The sequence below is a fragment of the Sphaerodactylus townsendi genome, linkage group LG03 (genome assembly GCF_021028975.2).
Source record: "Sphaerodactylus townsendi isolate TG3544 linkage group LG03, MPM_Stown_v2.3, whole genome shotgun sequence".
In the NCBI taxonomy this organism is placed as follows: domain Eukaryota; kingdom Metazoa; phylum Chordata; class Lepidosauria; order Squamata; family Sphaerodactylidae; genus Sphaerodactylus; species Sphaerodactylus townsendi.
The window spans coordinates 135,279,335-135,292,207 of NC_059427.1; the positions used below are offsets into that span (position 1 = coordinate 135,279,335).

At 39.1% G+C, this 12,873-nt stretch overlaps 1 protein-coding gene across 6 annotated transcripts in view; it reads right to left on the reverse strand.

Moving 5' to 3' along the window:
* Positions 1-12,873, reverse strand: part of ABCA5 (ATP binding cassette subfamily A member 5) — an 80,092-nt gene that overhangs the window by 56,474 nt on the left and 10,745 nt on the right. For 5 of the 6 annotated variants that reach the window (XR_007243814.1, XM_048488381.1, XM_048488382.1 and 2 more), the window contains exons 2-7: positions 12,736-12,854; positions 10,645-10,849; positions 9,614-9,775; positions 8,260-8,357; positions 6,898-7,127; positions 381-522 (exon numbers count right to left, since the gene is read on the reverse strand). Coding sequence is in view for 5 of the 6 variants with exons in the window: in XM_048488381.1 (XP_048344338.1) it covers positions 381-522; positions 6,898-7,127; positions 8,260-8,357; positions 9,614-9,775; positions 10,645-10,849; positions 12,736-12,840 (942 nt within the window). In the remaining variant the exon portion in view is untranslated. Of the gene's footprint in view, positions 1-380; positions 523-6,897; positions 7,128-8,259; positions 8,358-9,613; positions 9,776-10,644; positions 10,850-12,735; positions 12,855-12,873 lie in introns of those variants that run through there. The other variant, XM_048488385.1, reaches the window with a different exon arrangement.

Sequence of the window (12,873 nt, forward strand, 5' to 3'; positions counted from 1 at the left end):
GTTTGAAACCTCCCTCTGGCCTAAACAGCCTTCCTCCAAAAGTCTCAAATCTCAAAAAGGCTCCTTGTACTAAAAGGAAGTTTCAAACTTTGCTGAACAGAGTAGCAGGATACAAACCAATGCTTATTGAGAGAAATGTTATGTAGTTTGTAGCCATTCCAACACATCCAGTATAAAATGAGAAAATAGCTGCTGGAATATGTAAGCAGATTTTATTTTTCTGGACCTGTTATTTATTGGGATAAAGTGTCAGCTACCATTTGGAGCAAAGCAAAACAAAGCATAGAGAAACAATTTTTCTATACATGTAAATAGCAAGGACTCTGAAACACAGTGCCTCAATAAATAAATGATGAGTACACACACATACACACACTTACGGAGGATAATCCATACAGGAAAAAAAGAAGAAATATCACAAAGCTGCTACTTTTGGGGAAGAGTGACGAGTATGTTGCAATGATCGACATGAGAAGAGACATAACGAATATCAGACTGGTGTACAGTAGGACCCAAGAAAGCCTAGAAAAAGAAAAACAGAATGAAGTTTCATGAAGTCAAATTCATCCGCATAACTATAAACAGGTTACTTACCTGCTACCAAGGTCTTTGAGTGGTTATCTGAACACCTTCACAACTGGGTCCTGAGTCTGCACAGAATAAGTCTAGAACTTTCTAGCTGGTGTTCTCTGCCGAAAAGACCCTGTGAGTTTTCTGTACCTTCCTATTCTCTACATTCTTTCCAACAACAGACACCAGCAGTAGATGAGGAGAGTTCAGTAAACTGCACAGATGACGACTTGGAAAAATATTTAGTACAGGTAAACAACTTGTTTTTCTTCTTTGCAGTTTCTGTATAGTCCAACAATTGTGTAACTGGTGAGTTGACCCAGCAATTACTGAACACTGGAGATATAGTTGAAAAGGCTATACCGAACAATTCTACCAAACACAGCATCAGAATGAAACTTCATATTGGGTACATTATGCTTAACAAATCTGGAAGAAACCCACATAAAATTCTTGCAAAACTTGTACAGAAGTATTCCTCAAAAGAAGGCAGAAGTCACCATCACTCTGTCAGTAAATAGTAGCAAGAATGGCAGAACAAAGTAGCACAAAAATCATGGAATTCCCTCCCCAGGGAGATTACTCTGTTCCCTCTGATGAAGACTTTTCTGTTTTGTTTGTATTGACATTCTTTCTTATTAAATTGCTGGTTTTACATAAATGTACTGTTTTTAAATATTTGTATTATCTTTTTTAATTGTTTGCAACCTTAGAGTCCTGATTGGGTGGAAAGATAGGAAACTATTGTTTTAAATAAACGACTTGTGGTCCAACTTCCCCAAGAAACTGGGTTTAAGAAAAAGGTTTCCCTTATAAACAGTTGATCATATTTTAATATAAAACACTGTGATACACTCTCCAGAATCCCAGGTGGGGCTCAGCCTGGAAATTCCACAGGTCAGGCCAAGCATCTTACAACTTGTGGCACAGGGCCAGTCCCGATATATATAAAAAAACTAGACTATCAGAAACCTGTGAAAACTGGAATACAGAGTGAGTGACAGCAGAGGTGGCAGCCGCCTTTATGTCTAAAAGAACACAGGATCAGATGCAGTTTCTGTACTGGATGTTACAGAAAATTTGAAACCATCATAAATTTGAAATAATCACTGAGGGAAGGCTTTGCAGAGAGGTCTAGAATGCTAAAAAAAGACTTGGTGCTAAAAAAGTCTAGAGACTGTAATAAAATGGGTGCTCATGAAGTCTATAATCCATAAATTTAACAAGATGTAGTTACAAATTACCAATCTTTATGTGGAAACTAAGACATTTCCTAAAGGATCCCCCAATATGGTTGAAGATGGAGAGACTTCTGTGACTCTGCATCTATGACTGCTCTGCAGTTTGTAACGACCCTCACCATGCTTTCTGGGCTCTGAATGGCATAATCTGATATAAGCAGCAACTGTTTATGATGGCAAAACGTAGTAGCAGTTGCTGTCTGATTGCCATAAGAAAATAAACATCCTTGAGGTTTACAAAACCCAGTCGAGAAGTATCATTGCAGAGGAGCAGAATATTGACAATAGAGGGTACAATGCTCTCTCCTTGCCCTGCAGAGAAGGCCCAGATTTGTCACGGGAACAGTCAGATTCTGTTGATTCATAAATGTTAAGTGGCATCAGTGTATTTACAGTGCTGACACTATCTGTACCAAGTACAGTGCATTTAGATTAGAAGAAATTGTGACAGCCTGTGGTGAAAAGTGGAACAGAAGTGACACATGCAACAGGAATCCCAGACAAAGGTAGTGCTATCAATGGAGCATCTGAAGATGCAGAGAAAATTTGCACAGGAGTTATTGACCTGTAGCCTACAAAAAAGTCAGCAAGTACAAGCAAAATAAGCTTAAATTGTCTTAGCGTGCTCCTCTGTCTGTCTCTTCAACGAGGATGGCTTATTTTAGTAGAAGTTTTATTATACAGTCAAAGACCAGCACACACAATTAGGATTATTTTATGTAAACAAGGAATTTTTTGTTGTTGCTACTCCCCCTTCCATTATACCCTCTCCCAGAGTCTGCGTGTAAAGACTCTTCCCTAGTGGCATTTTGGAAACAACTCTACTTTTGAGAACCTTTTGTTAATGGCTAATGATCTGGATGAGCAATTGTCCATCTTTCCATTGGTTTGTTTGTTTTTATTTTATTTATTTGTTGACTTCTATTCTACTCTATCCCCACAGGGCTCAGGGCGAGTCACAATTCTAAAATACAATAAGAACATCATTTGTAATCTGTTGATAAAAAGTCACTTTGGGCAAAAAATGGAAAAGAACAGCATAAAGGTTTTAAATAAAAAGTCAAGTATTCCAAAAAGTAAGTATTCCAAAAAACTTTCAAGAAGTGTCCATCCGTAAATTTGTCCTTTAGAAATTTTTGACAAAGTTTCAGTATTATCCTCCATTTTTATTAACCTTCCTCATCAAGAATAACTTGTAGAATCTTCTATTTGTAACATCACCATTATAAAGACTGACAGCTTACAAAGATAAATGTTCTTTCAATTTAGAAGCATGTCAGCACATAGAACCTTCAAAGTCAACAGGTACCACAGTTAAACAGCCCTATAAAAGAATACTGTGACAGCTAATCCACATCCATCACTGCACCCTTCTAGTGGAATTCACTAGTGGTATAAGGATAGAAAACAGTCAGGAGCAATTCTGCATGTAGCAGAGTTGTGGAAAACAGTTGAGTTTAACTGGAGCTACTAAATCTCCTGCTTTAGAACCCATGTCACCTCTGCAGCATTTACCAGAACAAAGCTGAGAATTCTGCATGGGACTTGCCTGTTGAGAGTTGGATTAGGCAGCAGCACTACTAATGGTCCTGTGTGGCAGCAGTGTCAAACACAGACTCAGCAGTTTTTGCTTTTGTTGAGGCCAGCCCATAGAATCCAGAGGGGAACCCCTGCCCCCGGCCTGAAAGGCCACTGAAAAGAAAAGCTGAATGGGTCTCTTATTCCTGGTCTCATTTCTGGCCCTTTCTCTTCTTTCATAGTGCTAACACCCCCACTTTTAAATTGCCTTTTTTTTTACAGTCAGGCTTTCCAAAAGCAGAATCCGAAAGGCACTTTTCTCCATCAAAGGCAGAAAGTCTTTGGGGAACTGAGGAAGAAGCCTTTTTTCTTCAGGTTCGAAACTGGAGACTGACTTCGTGGCTTTCCCCCATGTAAGATGCCCTCATACTCTTTATGGGAGATCTCCAAGCACTATTAGCTGCTCTTTTATATCATGATTTTCCTTAGATATCAGTTGCCTAACTAATGAATGCCAGTGCTTGTCAACAACCTCTGCCTACCTAGGCCCATTATGATGTTTGGCCAGATTAGACAAAGACATCCTGAGAGGCACAGCAGGTTGACAAATCAGCACCTGTGTAGAACACAGTTAAAATTAGTAAGGGGAGAATGTTGCAAGTCACTTTGAGTTCCCATTGGGAAGAAATGTGGGATACAAATAGAGTAATGAAATGAATAAATGGCATCTGTTATATGACCTATGGAGGGTAAAATTTTAGTATTTCAGTGCCCATCTCGGTTAGCCATGGGAAATTGTGTTTATATCTAGAACACAGCATATTGAATCTACATAACATGTTTTACATCATTGCCTCTTTGATCAGGAAGTCCACTTAAGAACTGTTCAGTTTGTGCCCAATAAATTTCCAGGATGTCAAGATTTGGACTATACTAGACTGCTCCTAATAGATGAAATGCCACTCCATACAGCAAAAGCAGTGTAGTTCTGTTTCAGTGCATATAACATCCATTGGTCACTGGTGGTTTGAATAATTTTTTATGTAAGGGAATTTTCTTGATGATTTTATTATTCTTGATCGTTTTCATAGTGCTGTTTATGCTGGTCTATGACTGTATATATGGGGTCATACAGGCCATCTAGTCCAACCTCCTGCTCAATGCAGGATCAGCCTTGAGTATCTCCGACATGTTTGTCCAGCTGCTGCTTGAAGACTGCTTCCCTAGACAATCAATTCTACTGCTAAATTAATCTCACTGCAATTTTTTTCCCCTAATATCCAGACAGTAAATTTTCTGGAAACTTTTCATGGAACATCTTTGGAAAACCTATCCAAACAGAGAAGTAGTTGAAGGGTTTGAAATCTAAAGAAAACAGTAGATTGAAACCACCAGAATATCCTTAAGAAAAAATTGTTCAATCAATGTCTTAACCATATGTGCATGATCCTAGAAATAAGGTTTAATCAAAGATGAGATACCTGGAAGTCAATATATGATGAAAGTCAAGATATGATATTGACACATATGATATTGACACATATGATGATGTGTCAATATGAGTTGTGTTTTTTATGGTTGTATGTTTTGTTTGTTTTGTATGTGAGAAAATAAAAATTAAAACATTTTTAAAATCCAGACAGTAAATTTCCACCAATAATTTAAGCCCATTATTGCGAGTTCTGTCCTCTGCTGCCAACAGGAACAGCTCCTTGCCCTCCCCTGGGTGACAGCCCTTCAAATGCTTAAAGAGGGCAATCATGTCCCTGCTCAACCTCCTCTTCTCCAGACTGAGATCCAGCTGTTGTTGCACATAAGACACTCAAAAACTTACTTCAAATAGCCTAAGATAGCTCACATGTATTGTGATTACATTTTCAAAACCTCAGCAGCAAACAGGAGTCAAGCAGCTCAGTCTTCAAAGTATTTAATGCTGAGGGACAACCCTGCCAACCCATTTTTAATAGCCTACTAGTGGATATTCATAGTGCTGAAATATAATCATGTTGGCACTGAGCTCACTTCTGGGAAACTCAATCCTTTATGCCTTCCTGGTTACAAAAGAAGGGCCTTTCTCCTTGCTAGAAGCCCTCATTCCCTTTAAGAGGCTATCTATGTTTTTCTTGCTGCTGTTAGCTGCCTTTTGATATCTCATCTCCATTATTCTGTAATTCAGTTTACAAAGTGCTGAATGATATAGGATTGAGCTATAAATGATCCTTTGTCCACAGTCTTTCCAACTGAAGAAACTGTGACAGTTCTGTTTACTCTAAAGTCCCACTGAGTTCACTGGAATCTTCTTCCTGGTACTACATAAACATCAGGATTACTTAGACCTATTTTTCTTTAAAAGTTTTATGCTTGTATTATTTTTTTAGGTTCTGCCTGTGACACTCTTCTCACAAAGAGACACCTTTGGTACAGGCAGTCTAATCCAGATTTTTTTTTTTGGGGGGGGGGGGGGGGAGAACAGTCACTGGAATAGGTGTGAGCTTGCACTGACACGTTTGCCCTCCTGGCTGGCATAAATAGCACCGATGCTGGCTAGGAAAGTAAACAGTAAAGCAGTAGGTGTCACAGAGCTCAGTGACCCGTGGCCTGCTTCTGGCTGCAAATTCTGGAGTTGTGCTGGCTTAACAGGGAAGCCAGAGTAGGTGGGGGCATTCTGGGGGCATTCCTGGAAACAGAGCCAACATTAGGCTTTGGCCCTGGGAACACTGGTGGTGAGAGAATCAGTCCATTTAGCCCTATGGAGGGCTTTTCAGGCAGCTGAAGGATTTTGAGTTTTTCTAGCCTCTGCATGCTGCCTCCAGAGGGCTTCCCCGGCTGCTTCGCCGTCTAGATTGGGCTGTTAATGTGGTATCATCTGCTTGCATTTTCTCTCCCAGTGATGACACAAAGGCAATTATGTAATGGAATAGGCAGCATCTAAAAAAATACTTGTTCAGCTGCATGAATGATACTAGGCAAAGAAAGAAAAATGTACAGATATTTATGAAATATTATTTTTTTAGCTAGGCATCAGAGAGTCAGAGAGCAACTGAATTATAGCAAGGGAAAATTTAATTTACACTTGGAAGGTCAGCTTGTACTGCACTCTCTTCTAACCTTGAATACGTTTTCAAGGCGAAAAAATGTTATGAATGCTCTGTGCAGTTGCTGCAGCATGAGTGGGAAAAGTAAGGGAAGAAGATCAGTGCAGATGAGCAAACAAGAGAATAGATTACAATTTACAGCACCTGGGTTAATTAATTGAAAGGATGGACTAATTGATATCTGTTTTTGAAAAGGGCCTCAAATTGCTGTATTGATAAGGTAATTTACAATCTTTTCTTCAGTTACAAGAACGTAAAATTATAGTGATCGATAAGGTTTGCTTTACTTAACTATCACTTTATTTTCAGATTAAATGAGCTGAAACTATTAGAACAAGAGACTAGTATAAAAAACCTCTTGCATTAATTCATTCTCAAGTTAAGACCAAAACATTGTATGTCTTCTATCTAGACAGACAATATGACATTTATTCTGTTTACAAAATAAAGAAATAAGGCACATTGTCACGTACCAAAAAGCAGTATCATGAAGACCCATGACCATTAAAAATTCCTTCAACTTCTTTTCCTTTTCTGCCACAATATGGGTTGCCAAATAACAGCCAAAAGGTGAAAATGCAATTACTAGGTAAATTAAAATGATTGCACGAGCAAAGTTATCTATTTCCATAATGGCAGACTTTCCCATCATGACAGCATTTGTAAATTCCAGGTCTTCCAAAACTGAATGATTAGTGTGCAACTAAAAAAGAGAGAGAAAATATTAAAATCAATTTGTGTAAGAATGTCAAAGGCACTGGCAGCTATGAAACATCAAGCAAAAGCCATTCTAGACCAGGGGTCTGCAACCTGTGGCTCTCCAGATGTTCATGGACTACAATTCCCATGCAGGAAGGGGCTGATGGGAATTGTAGTCCATGAACATCTGGAGAGCCACAGGTTGCAGACCCTTGTTCTAGACTAAGAGTAAATTGACATGTAAAGCACTGATTTGATGATGATGATGATTGTTATTATAAATAAATACACATATAAATTTATATATGTATTTTAATAAATACATATATAAATAATACAATAATTCAAAAGAAAAAGAAAAATACCATAATACATGATATATTCAAAACTAATTACTTAATTCATTTTCTAAATACAAGGCAGTCACACTAAGTTTAGCAGCCCCAACTAAAGGGGAGGGAGAATCCACCACTGAATGCCGTGTTGGACTGCACCAGGAAACCACTGCTGCTAATATCTTATTATTTTATTTTAATTTCTAAAATAAGTAACATAAATATATAAATGCCTGGCTTTAACATATTTTATACTCCTAATCCCAATGCCTGACATTATGAGTTTACATATCTATTTATCATTACTCGCTTTCCCTAACCCCCACAAAGGCATTAGGGAGGGGTCTGGCCAGGGAGGAACTGGATAGAGGAGACTCCACATCAGTTTGGGGAATTTCCCTGCCAGGGACAGAAATAGATTGGCTTGAGCTTTCTCTCTTGCCCATTCTGAGGCCAACCTCTGCCGACGCATCCTGGACCCCCGCAAGATCAAAGCAGGGCGTGAAGGAGGAGTGGCTGGTGGCCAGGCATGCCTCATGGTGTGTTTTTGATATGCAGAGTTATACAACAGTTATACACAAAAATTGGCCATAGGTCTTTGAGTGTGTATGTGGTGCCAAACTGGTACAGAAAGGAATGAAAAGAAAAAATATTGTATATCAATAGGTGAATGGGTAGTTTTTGGAAACCACATAGCATTCAGTCACAAAGCAAATTTATTTGCAAATCTTTTTAAAATAGAAATAAAACCCTTATCCTGTTAATATTTCAATCTTAGTGAATGATGATTATTGTATTTACCTGTATAATTGCTGCATCGAGACACATCTGCAGAGCTGTAAATCCAGAGCGTAAGTACTTTTCAGCTTCACATGTATTTGAAGGGTCTGGACAACTAGCTATAGAAAATGAATGCAAATAACGTTACAAAATAAAAAATGAACATATTTTGTTCATTACCTTTTCAGAAGTACTGTTTTGTTTACATTAAGTTCCTGCATTAAAATTCTGATACAAAAAAGGGAGGGGGGCCAGAATCCATCCCCACTGTTAATTCTAGCCAGATCAGAAACTTGAGAGTAAGGCTTCTTTAACTAGTTTTGTAATAACTCAACATCCCCAAAGCAAACTTTGGCCCACCCCTTAAATGGTTTATGAGGCTTTGGTTGTTAGGTCCTTTTGGGGTGCAGTATTTTTCTCCAGAATCAATTGGCGGCTCTTGACCTTTGGGTTTTTTTGCAATTGTTCAAATGTTCTTTTGATGTCTCAGTAGTGTCAGGAAAGGACTAAGTGCCAATTGGAGCTTTGGGAATTGTGGGTTTGTTGATGTCTTTTGATTGTGAATGATTGCATGTGATTACAGATTCTTTATTCTGTATTGACAATACAATCTCTTGTTCTGCTTAAAAGGCACTCAAAGAAGCTTCATAAAATAGCTTCTAATAAATACACAATCAGCAAAGCAAACAAAAATAAGCAACAGAAACACTATGCTACTGCAAGTCACTCCTATGACTAAAACTGTTGGTAGAAGTAAGCAAGACACTGAGACCTCCAGTGATCATATTTCCTATATGCTTTCTCTATCTGGGCCAACAGTAATGCAGTGATGACAGGATCACATCAGGAAAACAGCACAGGAGGAAAGTTTTATACCTCCTTCCTTAGCATCAGGATTCCTATTTAATTTCCTAACAATTCCCATAACTCAGGCAGTTGCTATAATCAGGAATTCTATCTAATTTGGCCCTAAAATCTTACCAATTTTATATTCATTTCCTTGTATAAAAATGCAGATTAAAATCTTAAGCATCTTATATAACCTTAAGGAACAATAGTCCTGTCTCTTTCTGACTGTTTTATTTTGCTAATAAATTCTTCAAGTCTTCTGGCTGTTGTGAGTTTTCTGGGCTGTGTGGGCATGGTCTGGTAGTTTTTGCTGCTAACCTTTCGCTTACATCTATGGCTAGCATCTGAAAAAAGGTTAAGAGCAAAAACTACCAGATCATGGCCACACAGTCTGGAAAACTCACAACAGCCAGTTGATTCTGGCCGTGAAATCTTCCAAGTCTTTATTGTGAACTTGGTGACATGTAGCAAAACAAGCACAACTTTATAAATTAAGTTATAAGAATATGAACATATGAATTCTTACCTGTTGTTTCTACATAACTTGCAGATAATGGAATCACAGTAGGAGGAAATCTGAGATAGTAGGACATGGAATCCTTGAAAACTACTCCCACAAAGTTTGAGGGTCTATGAAGACTAGCCTTTTGCAAGTCTTCTTCAGTGAAAAATTCTTCTGTAATAATTCCTGCAAAAGATTCAAATTATTCCCAACACTCTCTTCTGTATCAACAGTAATGCAATACTATATTTAACTGCTCTCTTCATTCACTGGCCTAAACTATGAGCCTGCTGAGTCAGGGTATCTCAAGTTCTGCAGTTGGATGGGAACCCCTGAATTTAATACCTACTCAAGTCGAAGTGATGTGAGAATATAGTGTTTTTCTAAGAGGAACAGCTTTCTTACATTAGCAAAACAAGAGAATCTATTTCTTTTCCTTTCCTTGTACAATTAAATTATATAGTTCAGTGTTCCACACCTTGCACATGGTGCAAGTTTCTTACATTCAAGAAATATCACATCTTGAAGGGATAGATGCCAAGTGACCTGTTCACGTGGCTACGGCAATAGAAATGGACTAACACTGAAGACTTCCTCTTCTTGGTCTGCAGCAAAAAGAGAAATGCATAACACAAAGAGGCATTCTTCTAGCACAGAGCCCCGGCAGAACATCAGGGACAAGAAGGAACACAGTTCTAACTCAGTGGGAGAGAACTTTTAATGATTTCACAACTGGCTGCTTAGATTCAATTAAGAGGAAACAAAACTCGTCCTGCTTAGTTAAATGTGGACCCTAATATACTGCTGAGATGGATGTGCAAGGTGTTCAGTGTCCTTGTATTATTAGATTCATGGTCAGTACAGCCAAAATCTGAAAAAAAGGTCAACGACTTTTAAAATTTTAGTCTTTAAAAAAAGAGAGAAGTTCTATTGCACAAAGATACCAGATGTGCTTACAGCCAGTATGATGACCGTAACTTCCAGACAAATATAGGGGAGGGGGGGAGCCCAAGACAAATTTATACAATCATTGAGGAACATTAAGATTCACATACCTTCTTCAAAGCATTCAGAAGACATTTTGGTCATGCTTTTTCTTGTGAACGGTGTTATTGGAGTGAAGCCGACAATAAACTGAGAGATTTTTGGGTGAGCCACAGAACCAAGATTTTTATCTGGAACCTCCTCATATTTCTTGCTTGGATACATCATGCTCATTAATACGAGCCAAAATAAAAAGAAAATTGGAAGCAGAACTTCCTACCAAAAAAGTATATAAGTCAACATTGATAATAGTAAGAAAGTGACATTTAAAGCTGCAATTCTACTGCTAGTCCCACTAAAGACAATGGCTTTCAAATATACGTGACAAGCAGGACAACAGTGTAACAGCAACACATCAATAAATAAATTCTGCTAGTGTTATCAAAGCATATTTATACATTAACTATGTAAGAGGCAGTTCTGCTTACACACTGTCCCCTCTAGAATAAAAGGCTGCTGCCCAGGAAGTAAACTGATGGCCACACCTCCAGCAACAATCAGCAATGCATTTAAAAATACGTGAGAACCTATCCAGACATTCACAATAGTATTTAAAGTATTCCAGTCTAAATCCATTGATTTCAATGGGCTTTGACAGGAGTAGATGCACAGGCCTGCACTATTGAATTTTTTGGCATCAAGTCACGGCTGACTATGGCAATTCCATGGGGTTTTCAAGGGAAGAGACCTTCAGAAGTGGTTTGCCACTGCCTGCCTTGGAGGTATTCTTTGGAGGTTTCCCATCCAAATACTTGGCCAGAGCTGACCCTGCTTAGCTTCTGAGATCTGATGAGATCAAGCTAACAAGACAGAATATTAAAGTCAAATATTGTTTCACTGTTAAACGGTCATACATATTCATATTCATATATTAAATAAAAAGAGGGATTTACATAACTTTGGAGCTGCATGGGGAATAGTCCAAAGTTATGCAAATAACTTTTCATTGGTGGCTCTTTAGGGAAAAGGGAGATGGAGCAGAAGTGCTCCTCCTCTACTCATCCCTTCTGTCATCAGCAAAATCAGGTTCTCAAGCTTTTAAAGCAACATAGCCAACTGGACACTCAGGAGGTAAGGAAAGGGAGAGCTCAGGAAATATCCTTTTTGCAGTCCTCTGCACTTCGCCTAATGGTTTGACAGCCTCCCACCAACTGTCCGGGCCCTGCGGGACCTTGGTGAGTTCCGCAGGGCCTGTAAGACTGTGTTGTTCCACCGGGCCTTTGGAGTGTCCAGCCGCTGATATGGTGCCCCCCCACTGCTCCTGCTTTGGCACTGGTACAACAGAGCTCCTCATATTGAGGGGCCTGCCGTCCCCCCCTTCTTGGGGTGGGTTTTTAAATCGAGCCTCTTGTTTAATTTGCTAATTGTTAGCCGCTGTTTTTATGTATTTTAAGATGTTTTATTGACGGAGCCTATGTTTGTATTTTACCGGATTTGCTCCTTTTTATTGTTTATATATTATGTTGTTCACCGCCCGGAGCCCTTTGGGGATCGGGCGGTATAGAAATTGAATAAATAATAATAATAATAATAATAATAATAATAATAATAATAATAATAATAATAATAATAATAATAATAATAATAATAATAATAATAAATCAGATAACGGCAACAGTTTGAGGCTTGCTTGTCCTTCAATCAGGCAAGCTTCTCCATGAAGACTGATGTAGACCCAGATCCCTCCTCCTACTTCAGTGATGGCGAACCTTTTCGAGACCGAGTGCCCAAATTGTAACCGAAAACCCACTTATTTATCGCAAAGTGCCAATGCAGCAATTTAACCTGAATAACCCCGAGCAGGGGCCAGCCTGCTGTAGCCTCCAGCAAGTCCCACATGCACCGCTCTGTGCCTCTCTAGAATCTCTGCTGCCAGGCTCCCTGCTCGCTGAGGTGCACGAGTATCAAGTTCAGCGGCCCAGGCCAGACTAGATGTGTGTGTGTGGGGAGGCCGATTCCCCCCCCACATGACAAACTCTGTACGCGTGTGCCCACAGAGAGGGCTCTGAGTGCCACCTCTGGCACCCGTGCCGTAGGTTCATCACCACTGTCCTACTTCCTCACATTACTCATAAATGTTAGCACACTGAGGATTCACTCACCTGACTGCTACTCTTCTTAGTCCTCCATTTTACCAGACAGTTCTTATATAAAAGAGCTCGGGTTTGCCTCCACACTCCTACTTCTCTTGGAGCTTCCATTGACATTTTTTTACGTGTAGCTTATTTGACAAGAAAAAA